This window comes from Neolamprologus brichardi, chromosome 2 (assembly GCF_056152115.1).
Source record: "Neolamprologus brichardi isolate AB-2024 chromosome 2, ASM5615211v1, whole genome shotgun sequence".
In the NCBI taxonomy this organism is placed as follows: domain Eukaryota; kingdom Metazoa; phylum Chordata; class Actinopteri; order Cichliformes; family Cichlidae; genus Neolamprologus; species Neolamprologus brichardi.
Genome location: NC_142105.1, coordinates 19604011 through 19618333, shown reverse-complemented (window position 1 = coordinate 19618333; position 14323 = coordinate 19604011). Strand labels below are relative to the sequence as shown.

Genomic DNA, 14323 nt, shown 5'->3' with positions numbered 1-14323 from the left:
TATCCTATGCTTCGCAGCATCGGTGCCCATACGTGACGCTTGCACCTCAGCATTTCTTTTGTGAATAATAGAGGACACGAGGAGTTTCCGCGTGTGTGCCCCCCCGCCCCACAATAACGCACACTCTTCAATCTTTAATGCAGCTGAAACTACGACAAGCACACAGTCAGAGCCGGGGGGAAGTGTTCTGCAACACAGACTTCCTTACCATACCAGCGGGAGACGCAATCAGAAGGCACAGTATGGAATGATGCTAAACATGGTCCTTAACACTCCAGGAGACTTAATCTACCACATAACATTGAGAGGAGCTCTTTAATAAGATCACACTACTACACATTAGTGAGCTGGAATCTTCCCTCCATCTGAACACAAACTACAGTCTATAGTCATCCACAGCAACCTCGCGCTGAATCAAATGTGACACCCCACCATTTACATCGAGATCGTTCCAATACATTAGCGCACGCGGAGAGGTAAGAGGGATTACTGCAGGAAAAGTGAGCTGCCTTATTCATTCATTTTCCTGTCAATGTATGCATCAGCAAGCTGCCGATACCGTGTGGCTGAAAGAGGACTCAGAAACAAGCCCAGATTGGAGCGCGCCACGCTTAGCGCATCCACTGCGTCTGCACACACCCTTGGAGATGCATCATGCGCTCACACGCGCACATATATAGAGGAAAGTCCTCCGGTGTGGGTGTTTAAAATCAAAACAAATGCTGATGAGTCATCTTTCTGTGAGGCTCGCCAGTGTTCTGCCGCTGGAGTAGTCCTTCTACAGCAGCGGGAGATACAGTATGGTCTGCTATAGCTGTGTCAGGTTTTCTGGCTGGGGCTGCAGAATATCGTGTTTCCGTTCATATAAAAGGAAAGGGCTGTGGAGGAAAAGGAAAAGAAGAAGAAGACATGCCGTCCCACACAGAAGAGCAGAGCTTGTGTGGTTGTTGTTGTGCTGGTAAGGGATGGATTCACAAAAATGTAGACGGGTATCCGCTGATTGATGCCCAAATCATCACCTACGCTCACGGATCACTTAAATGCCTCATTTTGTTCCAAGAGCTACAGCTTCTGGCTGCTTTTTGCACACTCACAGAGCTGACAAAATATTCGAAGTCATGGATATTATTCTTTTTTTTTTCTTTTACTGACTTTTCTTTCAATAGTTTTCAGACTTTTGCTCGATTCTTGCACTGGTTCATAACATGTATGAATGTGTTTGTTATTTCTCTCTTTCATCAAATGACAGTAAACACATTTTACAGGCACAGCATTTACACCATGAAAAAATGAGACAAATTTGGCTTCTTCATGCGGGGAAAATATCAGTTTATCTTAATGTTTGTTGTCGGCACCCACGTGTTTGCTAAGTGTTTGCAAAAGCAAGGTGGGCTTGCTGAAGTAATTGTTCTTAAGAGAAGGTGTCAGAGTCACTGCTCTGCTAAAATGGTACAAGAGTACTTAGATCGGCGTGAGAGAGACGGGGCGCTCCCCAGCAAAGAGGCCAAATTGGAACCTACATAAGCGGACAGATTAGCACTAGCTTTTCACATTTTACTTTGTTCACGCGAAAATAAGATGCCTTCCACTGAGGGTCTGTTATAAATCCCTGCAGGGGAAAAAAACAAGGGGGAAGGAGCTTCACAAGAACAGGGATGACACTGTGAGATGCTGGCAAACATCTATGAAAACGAGCCTCCGAGCGGCCGGCTTCATGTGAAAGAGGCCGGGATGTGGCTTGTTTTATGTGACCAAGATGAAACAGTTCTCCTTAAAAGGGTTGGATGCAAATGTGGACATATTTCTTTGCTTGTCTTTCACTGAACATAAAGTTTTGTTTTTTTTTTATAAACAGTGCTTTAAGTCGTCTAGGATTTGCATGTAACAAAACGTGAAAAATCGTGAAGCATGATCATTTGTACTCATTATCCAGCAGGTGGGTTTGAATCGTGGCACTTAGTTTCTTTCCTCGTTTCTTTCTTTTCCACACTGAGAGATTTTAAACTGCAGTGGGATGCGATGGCTTAATGACGATCACAACATGACAGTGGAAATTAGACCCACCAGCTCAACAGTTATGTTCTGTTTTTCAGGGGTTTTTTTTCTTGCTGATCAAATGGAACCTGGGCTACATGTGGAGAGAGGGTTTGTTTACACTGGAGAAACTGCAAATAACTTTCACAAGGTGGACATCACTTTTTTGTTGGCACTGGCTCTGTAAAAGGGGGTAAAAGCTCTGATCACTTGCTTCTCGACATCTTGTGAGCAAATGTTTCTTTTTCTTTTGTGTTCTGTTTCTGTTCTCCAAGTTGCGATCTCTATTCACGATTTGGCCATGTAATCTCACATAAAACAAACAAAAAAAACATTAAAAGAAATCCGCTCAGCCTCTCTTAATATGCAGTGCCGAATGAGCACTCCACGGATCAGAGCATGAAGCTGGGGCTCCACTGGCTGAGGCCGAGGAGAGAGAGAGAGGTAGAGGGGAGCATAAAAACCTGGAACAACGTCGTAATCGCTTTAATGTAACGCATCCCAAAATAATCCCTCTCCGCGTACTCAGATGGTGTGTCGGCTATACCTTGACTCTCCAACCCAAGAGATCACCGCTTGGCCGTCACACGAGGAAAGTAGTGGTCCCAAAAAGTCACACAGGGACTTGGGGATCGAGCACATCTCTACATTAAATACCGAACCTGGCCACTGCATATATAATTCAAACACACACTCGCAAAGTATCTGTTACACTCCTGTAACAGTCTGAGTCATCAAACAAGGAGCGATTAAGTCATCCTCTTAAGTAAGGGGTTGCGGACACCCTCCCTTTCCATTTCTATTGTCTGTCAATAGGCCTACCACAGTACTCACAGCTTCTGTAGATGACCATGTGTGTGAGAACACCACCTACCACCGCCACCAAACACACACACACACACACACACACACACACACACACACACACACACACACACACACACACACATATGCACACATGCACGCACGATTAGGGATTACTCATTCATACTGTCGCTTTGAAGGGACTTAACTTGTGCCAGCAAAGCGAGCAGCAGGGGGGAAAAAGCAAAAAAAAAAAAAAAAAGCGAGTGTGATCGCTGCGTTTGCCTTATATGGCAGGCGGCATTGCGCTGTCCACGGTGCTGAAACGGGCTGGCGTGAGCCACTGGAGGGGGGCGGGGGGGGGGGGGGGGGGTGCATGCAGCTAACTACATTAATCATACACGCACGGTTGGCACGCGCACACATGCACGGCGAGAGGTGACATGGGTTTGATAAGGGCATGTGCCAGTGAGCGAAGATGACATATCTTCAGCATTCATTGATGAGAGAGATGCCGCCGCCGCTGCCATATATGGCTGGGCTTGCAGGAGATGCGCTCTCAAGCAAGCCAGATGACAGAAGCCTGAAGTCCCCGCTTCTTAATGGGGGGGGGGGGGGGGGGGGAATCCATGCTCGAACGCATTTCGGTCCACTTTAGTGACTTTAATCAGTCTCCGAGTGGTCAGGCGCAGGGTACAGGTTTGGACAAGGAGAACACACATGCACAGAGCGTGGCCCTCTGCTGCTCATCACCACCACCACCATCATCACCATCCTCATCATCATTATCGTTATCGTCGGTCTAACCACAAGCAGCATGAAAACGTTAGAGCATGGTGCAACAGCGAGAAAAAAAGATAGAGAAAAGGGGGATGGGGGTGATGGTGGTGGGGTATCCAACATTACCTTTCATCCAGTCCAGCACCTGCTTTGGTGTCCATTTACTTATAGGTTCCATAACCAAAGCCATGGTGTCACAGTCTATCCGAGATGAACGGCGCACAGCTCAATGCGGGCGACATAAAACGACTTGTCAGTCACATCTGGAAACACGGAGCGGAGTGGCTAAATCTGAGGGGAAACCAGACGTGGTCGGGTTTATTCTCTCCATCGGAGCATGGCCGCCTGCAGAAAACGGTGAACTGGATGCGGTGGTGCAATCCACACGCGCACACACGGACACGCACACACACGCTTTTCTCCTCTTCTCTCTTCGCTTCTCCCTCTCCCTCCCTCCTCTCGTTCCCTCGCTCTCTCACTCTCTCGCTCTCTTTCTCGTGCCTTCCCGCCAGCCAGCAGCCCCGCGCTCTGTGAGAAGTGGATTCGGTGGGCGCACAGGGGATGGAGCGACCCCTCCCCTCCCTTCCTTCTCCTCTCCTCTTTTTTTCCCCTCCAGCCCGCCTCGCTGCAGCATCACTAGGGCCACCACTCATAATACAGACCAGGGAATGGTGCAACGCACACCATATAGGGAGGATCTCTCTCGGTCTCCCTCCCTCCTTGCCTTACATACACATGTACATATACACAACGTGGGAGGGGTGTCTGGGGGTTGGGGTAATGCAAACAGTAAATAAACAGCAGACTATGTAGCAGCAACACCCTGATAAATAATATATGAAATGCAGTGGGTTCTACTGAATACAAGAGACACGGTATAAGTAGGGCACTTGTGGAAATTTTCAGAAATGATTATTATGGTTTTTTTTCTTCCCAGCAAAGAAAGAATTCGGCAGCACGGCTTTGCAATACCACGTCTGCGCGTCAGCAGCTCGTGCCGCATCACATGGCAAGCAGGTGTAAGATTTTTCTTCTTCTCCTCCTCCTTTTTTTAAAGTTCAGTCTATGAGGAAATCAGCATCAACTTTGTCAGGCGTTGCTGCTCGCTGTGTGGACCCTAGCTGAGAGGAACAGCGCCCCCTGCTGCGTACCTGGGAACCAGGTGACGTCATGGATTACAGCAGCACCCGCTTCCACACACATCCACGCCACCAACTTCCACTCACGATAGATACCGTTTCAGGTCATCGTTTAGGAATGAGAGACATCTTTATTGATTCGGGAGAATTAAAAAAAATAGTAACAGTACAAACTGCTTACGTGACCCTTCTTAGTGGCAGTTTATATTAATAATGACTCTAGAAGTCATCTAATTGAAAACGAGATTCAATTATTGTTTTATAATATTTGCAATTGACAGGCAAGTCTTTGTTTCATTGCCATAGATTCAAAGTAAAACAAACATCAAATATCAGTTTCTCATACAGAAAAATCTCTATCATAGAGGTATCTTACAATAAAAGCACCTTGAGGTGACTGCTGCTGTGATTCATTTATGTCCAAAAATGGTAATTGAATAGAAATCAGCACCTATTTTGTTTATAGCACCGAGTCTCCGTGTTGATTGTTAGTGTTGCCTATAAACTCCTTGGCTGTAACAGGTACTGAAAATCAGCTACGTTGTGGACCTTGCTGAGAGCGCATCCAAACTTATGTTAGATGAGGTGCTTAAACTTTATTATTATAAACAGTAATTCAGTTCACATATATATGTTTTGTATCTTCATTATCATAACAAATTCATATAATGAAAACATATGTGCATATTTACACCATCTTAAAGTTTTATAAGTGTAGATTTTACATCTCCAAAAGAAAATTCTAATATTCAGTGAAACGTATAATAACTAATAAAGACCTTAGCCAGAACTCTAAACACATCTGCAATCAAACAAAGTGTGCGTGGGGGGGTTGTTGTGTTGTTGGTTTTTTTTGCAGCCTGTAGTGAAACAGTTCCTCCTTGTGCAGTGTTGTAGAGGGCAGCTTAAGTAAGAGATATCCAGGTGAAGAGAAAACGAGGCATTCCCCACCCAAACTTTCCACTGCTTCCATGTCTGTGACCTCCTCCTTCCAGCAGTCCTGTGAACAAAGTCAATGGTGGGCGGGACTACGGTGCTCAGTTTTCAGCCTGTTCCGAACGTGACAGCAATGATCTCGAGCTCCCATTGGCTCCTGTCTGCAAATACGTCACAATCATGATTAGAATTGATGATCGGACGTTCTGATTTCATTGTCTAGCAAAGGGGACTGGTGAAGAAATCTGCTGAATTTGAGCGTTCGTCTGATTTTAACATCAAAAATGGTATGTAGGGACGTGATTTTTCCTTTTTGCTTCAGGGTACCCCAGAACGCTCTGTAGCCTGGTATCCACTCGAAGCCAGGGTCAGTGAGAATGATCCTGCCGCGGTCGGGAAATCACAGATTTGAAGGAAAAGTTTAGCTGCAGCTATCCATTGGGAGAGCTATGCTAATGCTAGCTACCGTTGGCTGGCTCAGACATGGCCGCTCGGGCCTGCAAGCTAACGTAGGCTGTCTGTGTTGCCATTGTGACAAAGCGGTTCTTACCCGGTCAGTTTACTGTGCGGGTTTTCGACCGTAAAGTTATGGCACGAGCCTCCCGTGCGGTAAATCCGCGCCGGAGTCCGCCGTTTCCTGACGTGCCCACAATTTGTTTGCTAATTCTCTCCTTAATGTTTCCATATTGACTGTAGCCATGCGCAGTCAGCCTTTCAAAATAAACCTGCCGCCTGCTTATTGGTCGCACAACATTCCCGTATGTGACTTTTGTTTCAAACAAAACATTTCCCAGCTCCGCTTTAAAACTTGTTCGCCTTTGTTTTTCCAGCGCTGTGAAAGTCCGCGTGGGTTTTTTTACGCTAATTTGGCTACCGCTGTTTTCTTCTTCACGACCCCGTCCTAACGCAGGACAGCGCTGCTACGAAACTTGCACACATTTAAAAGTCTCACATTTAACTCAGCCATGTTAATAAATCAGTTTGTAACAAATGGACAAAGTTACCTGTGTGCCACTTCATTACTCATGACGGTGTGTACAATTAAATTGAAGGCTGAAGGCTCTAACAATTACCAGGACTTTCAACAGGACCATTTGTTTTGTTTTTGCCAAAAGTCAGGCATAACGTTATAATTTATAAATATGTAATTATGACTTTTGGATTTATTAAAGTACTCTTAGTGGTTTTCATTTGATAAAACAAGTACTTGTTTTGATTAGTATTTTGAGTATTTTAACTGCACTAAATTTACTCAGCTGCTCAAATGACTGAGTACTGTTATGCTATTATAGTACTGGACTATTATAACATTTATGCCCTGTGCCCTCTTTCCTTTGCATTCTGCTTTCAAGGAGCCAGACTGTCTTTTAATTTTGCAGTTATTCGAGAAATAGTTCTGCAAGATTTTCAAAGTTTTTCTTTTGAAATTGTTTCTTTTTTTCACTCTTTTCCAATCCAGTTGGTGCACCTGAGCATTTTCAGAGGGATGCTGTTTTTGTTTGTTTGTTTGTTTGTTTAAACCACTTGACTATGACTCATTCAAGCATAAAAAAGGTTCTTAACTCAATAGATGAACTGTTTTTAAATTGTTAAAATGTTATTTGTTACTAGCAGTCTGTTGCAGAATCACATAATTTGTTGTCATTCCTTTAATTTAATTCACAAAAAAATCCCAAACATAACAGAGTTTGACAGGTGATTCCTAACGAGAGGTTAGTTGACAACTTGGCATATCTTGGTGTGGTGTGCACTGTATCCAAAAAACAAAAACAAATGTGAAGAAATTGGACAAATAGAGGTTGAAAGAAATGATGAAAAAGCCTAACACAGGACCTGAGAAATGCATCTGACCTTCAGCTGAATCATCTGTTGTTCAGTGAAGCCTCATTAGAAATGGTCTCAGTTGTAGGAAAGGAAGGAAAACAAGGAGAAAGAGCAAGAACTGGACTGAAAATCAGTGGCAACAGGTCTGATGGAGTGCCGAATCCAAATTTGAAATTTCTGGTTCAGTTATGAGAGAGAGGTATGACAGTGAGGATTTACAGCCATCTGTAAAAGACAATGGAGGCTCTGTCATGGTTTGGTGCTGCATTTTAGTTGGTGGTGTTGTCATGCATGGAAGATGTCTGACTGTCAACAGCTTCATTTTTCAGTATGGCAATGATCCCAAAACAAACTGCCAAATGCAATAAAAGCATATCTGGATAGAAAAACACTATCAGTCATGGATTGTCCTCCCCAGAGCCCAGACCTCAACATTATTAGAGCACTGTGGGATGAATTTGACAGAACAGAACAAAAAGCAGCCAACAAGCAAAGAAAAGGTTTGAATGCGCTTCAGGAAGCCTGGAAAACTATTCCTTAAGACTACCTGAAGAAATGACAAGAAAGTTTGGCTCAGGGAGTCCAGGCTGTGCTGAATAATGAAGGTGGTTGCACCAAATATTGGCTTTAAAGCTGTACCTCTGTTTTTGCCTTATATACTGTATTTATATATTTATATAAGGTGAACCATATGTGCATGTTTCAGTTAATCACTGCACTTATTTCCTATTTTTCTAGCAAAATATAAAGAAACGAGTGGTGGCACAAGACTGTTTTGTTACGTGTGTGTGTGATAAAAGTGATTTAATTTCTGGGGTTTTTTTTTTCAATCCACATTGCTAAACGGAGTAATGTTTTTTTTCCTTTTCTTTTACCATTTATACTCTTTGTTTACACTTTGCAAGAAGGTGTTGTCTGCTTTGTTTTCTCCTCAGCCACACTACCCAGCGGCATGTCGGGTACACTGAGACAAAATGGGTACAAGCAAAATAGTGCAAATGTAGAAATACTGAGGTTTCGCTTTGATCTGCATGGCTGCCCCATTCCCCTCCAGCAGTAGAATGGATGCGTGGCCACAAAGGCGTGGCCTGCAGACAGTGAGTACATCAAGAGTTTCTGTTGGTTTTAGCCAAAGAAAGAAAAGAAAATTCCATAATTAAATAATTAAAATTTTAGCGAGCTGGGACTTAGTAGTAGTAATTATCTTTCCTTTTCCCCTAAGATGAACCTGCGGTCAGTATTTACGGCTGAGCAGCAGAGGATCCTGGAACGTTACTATGAGAATGGGATGACCAATCAGAGCAAGTCTTGCTTCCAGCTAATACTGCAGTGTGCTCAGGAGGCCAAATTGGACTTCAGTGTTGTCCGGGTAGGCCCATAAAATGTGCTTGTGCGTGTGAACGAGCAGTAGGGAACCCTTTGCTATGATTTATGCTCTGTTTCGTTTTTATTAAGGAATGTTCATGTAATGCCGCAGCAGGTAATCAAGGCAGTGAGTCAGATCTATACCATGCAAGCTCTTCATCTAGTGTAGAGTCATAAGTTATTGCCCTCACTTAGCAGAATTAGTTCCCCTAATGTTTTGCAGAATGCTTTTTTAAGTGATGTTACTGAGCTGATTGCTCTTTCCCTGCAGACATGGGTTGGCAACAAAAGGCGTAAGCTCGCCTCCAAGGTTCCCCAGAATGGAGGGGTGTCTCATTCCTTATCTAGTCATGGACTAGCTGGGGGAATGCTCTCCAATCACACATTGGCCGGAGGTGCTTTGTCCAATCACAGCCTAGCAGTAGGAGCGCTGCTTCCTGCTGACATGACTGCAGCGCGGAGCATCCAGAACCGCGTGCACCTTCTCCCTCCATCCTCGTCCTTCCCTTCTGTCTCGTCGACACCTTCCCCGCCCTCATCTTCCTCACCCCTAAGCAGTGGAAGCAACAACAACAATGATGTAATACTAACAGGGATCTACTCTCTGAACTCTGGCCCTCAGTCCCGACCGAGAGCCGCGGCCCCACCGCCTCAGTCAGACTCTGACCTCTCTGCGCACACATCCTCATCTCTGATGAACCAGGTGCTGCAGATCAGGAACAGTTCCTCCTCCTCCTCACCCGTCCACTCCAAGTTAGTGTCACTTTCTCAGAATCTCCCATCCCTCACTTCTGCCTCAGGGCCTTTAGTCTACACTGCAGTCAGAAAAGGCGCTTTATCCCTTGGGGAGGGGGGGGTAAGCGCAGGAGCAGGGGTAGTACCTCACAGCTGGACTAGACAATACGGTACAGCGCAAATTCGCCCTTGGTCCTCTTCCTCACAATCCCAGACTCAGCTTCAGCCCAGACCTCACTCCAACCCACAACCTCAGCCGCCTGCTCCGCAGAAAACTCGGGTCTCCTTGCCAGTTCACAACGCCGGCCCCTCCTCTGATCAGACACCTCGTATTCAGCAGGTTTTTACCTTGTCAGAAAAGGGCGACAGGGACCGCCTCAGACCTGGACCAACATCAGCTCGTAAAAGCCAGGAAACCCACAGGCCAGCACCTCTGGACACCAGTCATAACTTCTCCATTGCCATGGAAACTGGAGATGAAGAAGATGAGTGGCAAAGGGAAGAGGAGTTGGCAAATATGGCTGCTCAAACACACATCCACAGGGAGCAGACGTCAGCCAGCCCAATCGGGGCCGAAGTGTCTGTCGTGCAAGGAAACCGCACACCTCCGATGACGAGCTCCAGACCCGCATTGCTTCAGGGCAGCTACTCCCTCACAGCACAGACCTCACTTACAGGGGAATCCAGCTCACAAGTAGGAGCGGTTTTATTGCTGGTACATTCGTCCCTTTAAGTGAGTTGACAGATTTAACCTGCGTGTCTTTGTGTGCAGACTGCAGTTGGTGTGTCTGCTGCCCCCTGGGTTATTAGCAACTCTAGAAAGAGAACAGTAAGCGCTCTAAAGCACCACATTTATGCACGCATGTAGGATGCTGGAAATAAGTAATACAATTATAGATGCGAGACATGTAGTCAGACAGGTGTTTGTGTTTTCAGCTGCAGGATCGGACCCAGTTCAGTGATGGGGATCTTATCCAGCTAAAGCGCTACTGGGACCGAGGCATGACCAGCCTGGGCTCAGTGTGCAGGCAGAAGATCAGCGCTGCAGCAAACCAACTCAATGTAGACACTGAAATAGTCAAGGTAGCCAACTCAACAGGAAAGAAATAGCTTAATGTATTCTAGGTTTGGAAGAATCAAAAAAGAGACATGGCATTGCATACGCTACAAAACAAATGGTAAAGCTTTGGGTCTTCAGTTGTTCACTTATTTATAACATTTAGTGGAAACAGGACTATTTAACTTGTCTGAGCTCTTGAGGGCTGTTAGAAAGGAGAAAAGAACAACTTTTCTGGGTCAGGTTTTTTAACTTACTTGCACAATGTTGTGTAAAAGTCATGCTGTTATATATCAGGGCCACAGCAGGAATGCTGGTAGACTAAATATAGTCTCTAAGTCCTGACACACACACATGACCCTGTGCCATCTCACTTACAAGGATATTTATTGCAAGGAATAAAACGTTTGCCTTCAGAGACGGTTACAGTAAATTAGGATAATCTTCAGATCACTGCAAAAATAATTTCCTTGCTGCGGCTGGTGCAGTTCACCATCTGACCTTGCCTTCTGACTTTGGTGATTGGATGAATCAGTGTTAGAGAATCTTGTTACAGATCAAAGAGGCAGTCCATTTGTTTAATAAGCGCACTCATAGAAAATCCAGGTATGGAAGTACACCGGAAACCTGCTGATACTTATCCTGGTCTCCCATTTGTTCTCACATGATTTACAGACATGGATCAGTAACAGACGGAGGAAGTACCGTCTGATGGGTATTGAAATCCCTCCACCCAAAGGTGGGCCTGCTGTATTCACAACCTCATCGCCAGGAAACCAATCGCCAGTGTCCCTCAGCCCTAACGAGGAGCGTCTCAGAACCCCTGAAATTGGAGATGACATGAACGATGGCGGCTCTGTGTGCCTGTCTGAGGGTGAGGCCGCTGATGCCATCCACACATTAACACATCCTGTGTACAAACCATGCATCTCGGCATTTACGCAGTATCTATCTCAAACCTAGATGGCACCATCGATTCACAACACAGGGATGGAGAGGATGGAAACGATCTGCCCAATGCTGCTCCAATGGCCAATAATGTGGTACTTTATGAGTTCTTCTTTATATTAGAGCCTCATTAGCTTTTGTGATTTGTAGAATTCATATTAACATGTAATGATATGAGTTTAGCAATTAGGCTGAGAGTTGTCTGCTAAAACTTAAGCTAGTTTGGTTGACAGCAACTATAATTCACTGCAGTAGGGGATGCTTGGAGTGCAGTCTGTTTACCAGAAAGACTAAACCGCTAACTCCTTATAATGTCTTTCAGTACAAGCTTTAAAAATGTTGAAGATTTTAACATGCAAGTCTGTGGATGTCAACTCACTTTTAGAAACAACCTCGGGTCTCCATTAAAGGAACTGCACATAGCAGTGGCTACATTTTTCTGAGTCTTCAAGGTTGCCACCCGGTGACTCGCAAACTTACATCACAATGTGCAATGTGCTTAGTCAGCCTTTTTTCAAAGTGGACTTTTCAACATTATAGTAGAGCTAATATTATGTTCATGCATTAAGCTTTAGAGGATTTTAATTAGTACCCAGGAGAAATGTAGCAGTGTATAAAATCAAAAGCAACCTAGTGACAAATGCAATGCTTACAAATACATTTCTTGACCAATCGCAGGCACATTTTTTATCTTAGCTTGTTGTGATTAAAGGGTCACCATGTAGCCAATAATTATATTTATTTTTCTCTGCCTCAGCTCATTTTTCTAAATAATAGTTCTAGAGCACTGATTAAGATGGCTGTTGAGTTATTAGGTTTTAAATGAATTAGTTTAAAATAATTGTAAAAGCCTTTTCATTCTCATTCTCTGGATTATTTATTGACGAGGATGATGGTGATGTATTGTTTACTTAATTGAGGAGACGCTTCATGTAATGTGTATAAGGGTATAATTATTGCTCATTTCCAGAGTTTAAAGTTATTTGATGTCTGTGTTTTTTAACAGAAGATCGAAGTGATCGATGAGGACGAGGAAGCCGATGAGGATGAATTAGTGGCTTCGGACCTTGAGCAAATGCAGAACTTGCTGGAATTCAAGGTGAAAACACCCACACAGACTGTGACACATTCACAAAGCATTGCTTACGGTGCTGTAAAAGCGGCAAGGATAAAATGCACGATGGTAAATGTGCTGTAACCTGAATTAGCATGATTTTAAATTCTGAATGGATTCTTTGCCTTGTTTGGATCCTTCTGTTTCAGCATGAGGAAGTCCAGTTCTTGGAGAATGAGCTAGAGAACCAAAAACAAAAGTACCAGGATCTTGCAAGCTTCACAAAAAGCCTGCTCAGTGCTGTGAGGAACAATGACCTGGAGAGGCAGCAGGTATGTTCACAGTCTTGTTTATATGTTAAATGAGAAAAGCTTATTATCAGTGTCTAAGCTGAGTTGTGCCGTGCATGTTTAGGAACTCATGGCCAGTCTACCTCAGCCTTCAGACCAGGAATGGGACATGACCGTGGACAGAGGAGCCCAGTCTCCTGCTGAGTCAGCAGATGAATCCTCCAACCACAGTAACCCCCAGGCAGCCGGCGCGAGCTGCAGAGACCCTCAGCTGGCCCAGGCAAACGAAGTCCCGCTGGTCACCATGATCAAAGATGATACTGATGTTACTGAGCCCTCTGCATCAGAGGAGCAAATGCAGGAAGCAGAACCAGAGTGACACAGACACACACACACACACACACTTATAGAGATGTTTCCTCACTCCAAAAAGAGGCTTATTTCAAACTATAGAGACTGTAGTGTCTAACAATTACAAAAACACTCTTGGAAAAGTCACACTCCACGCCCAGTGCCTGTGGATTGACACTTCACTTATGACTGTTGGGCTTTTTTACTGCATATCATTCGCCTTGAGAGAACAATAAATGACCTCTAACTTAACTTTGTCTCGTGTTTTGTTTTTCTCATGTGAGTATGAGTAGGAAATTACTAAGGAATTTAAGCTGTAAAAATACAACTTCTTAAAAACATTAACAAACTTGTAATTGCAACGATCGCAGCTGCATACACACACACTGCTACTGGAGCTCCATCAGTATGAGTTCAGTTAATTAACTTCAGTGGATCCAGAATGCTGCAGTGAAAGTACTGACAGGGACTCCAAGCATACAGGCTTGAATAATCAGGCCCCATATATCTTCATCTTATCTCACCCCAGTAGAGCACTTTGCTCTTAGGCATTTGGCTTACTACTGGTTTCTAGGGTATTTAAAAGTAGAATGGGAGCTTCAGCTTTCAGGCCCATTTTCTGTGGATGTAACTCACAGTTTGGAATCGGGACACAGACATCCTCTCTAATTTCACGATTAGGCTTAAAACTTGATTAAGCTTATAGTTATGGTTGAATCAGGTGACCTCAAACCCTTCCTTAGTTACACTGCTGTAATAGTTGCAGGCTGCTCAGAGTTGGGTTGAGCCTGGTTCTGCCAGATATTTCTTCCTGTTAAAATGGAGATTTTCCTTACCACTGTCGCCAAGTGCTTCCTCATAGGTTTGATTGTTAAAATACTGTTAGTCTTATTGCAAATACTGGTATTTATTAACAGATTAGCACGTAAGTTTTGACCTAATGTATCTTGACTTGTACAAGGAAGTATTAATGGCCAAATATGTACACTAATATATATTTAAATAA

At 44.2% G+C, this 14323-nt stretch overlaps 2 protein-coding genes and 1 long non-coding RNA gene across 7 annotated transcripts in view; 1 reads left to right on the top strand and 2 right to left on the bottom strand.

Annotated features, from left to right (window-relative positions):
- Nucleotides 1–4129, bottom strand: part of si:ch211-26b3.4 (connector enhancer of kinase suppressor of ras 2) — a 67999-nt gene extending 63870 nt beyond the window's left edge. For all 5 annotated transcript variants that reach the window (XR_436590.3, XR_015719770.1, XR_015719772.1 and 2 more), the window contains exon 1: nt 3745–4129. Coding sequence is in view for 1 of the 5 variants with exons in the window: in XM_087848156.1 (XP_087704282.1) it covers nt 3745–3808 (64 nt within the window). In the remaining 4 variants the exon portion in view is untranslated. The remainder of the gene's footprint in view (nt 1–3744) is intronic.
- Nucleotides 4130–4868: 739 nt separating this feature from the next.
- Nucleotides 4869–6597, bottom strand: LOC102777886 (uncharacterized). The gene is made up of 2 exons (XR_436591.3): nt 6244–6597; nt 4869–5854 (listed from the first exon to the last, which is right to left on the bottom strand). It is a non-coding gene; the product is annotated as an uncharacterized LOC102777886 (long non-coding RNA).
- Nucleotides 5799–13555, top strand: hdx (highly divergent homeobox). The gene is made up of 11 exons (XM_006781775.3): nt 5799–5980; nt 8453–8614; nt 8740–8886; nt 9154–10311; nt 10390–10446; nt 10554–10700; nt 11350–11548; nt 11638–11717; nt 12629–12721; nt 12886–13008; nt 13091–13555. Exons 2-11 carry the CDS (start codon nt 8549–8551, stop codon nt 13343–13345), a joined length of 2325 nt encoding a protein of 774 aa, XP_006781838.2. The 5' UTR covers nt 5799–5980; nt 8453–8548; the 3' UTR covers nt 13346–13555.
- The last annotated feature ends 768 nt before the right edge of the window (nt 13556–14323 follow it).

What these genes read in the sequence shown, in the direction of transcription:
- hdx (XM_006781775.3), top strand. Translation starts at nt 8,549, where the DNA reads ATGGCTGCCCCATTCCCCTCCAGCAGTAGAATGGATGCGTGGCCACAA. An exon ending in CTCTGTGTGCCTGTCTGAGG is followed by an intron (nt 11,549 to 11,637) that starts GTGAGGCCGCTG and finishes TCTCAAACCTAG; the next exon opens with ATGGCACCATCGATTCACAA. An exon ending in AGAACTTGCTGGAATTCAAG is followed by an intron (nt 12,722 to 12,885) that starts GTGAAAACACCC and finishes CTTCTGTTTCAG; the next exon opens with CATGAGGAAGTCCAGTTCTT.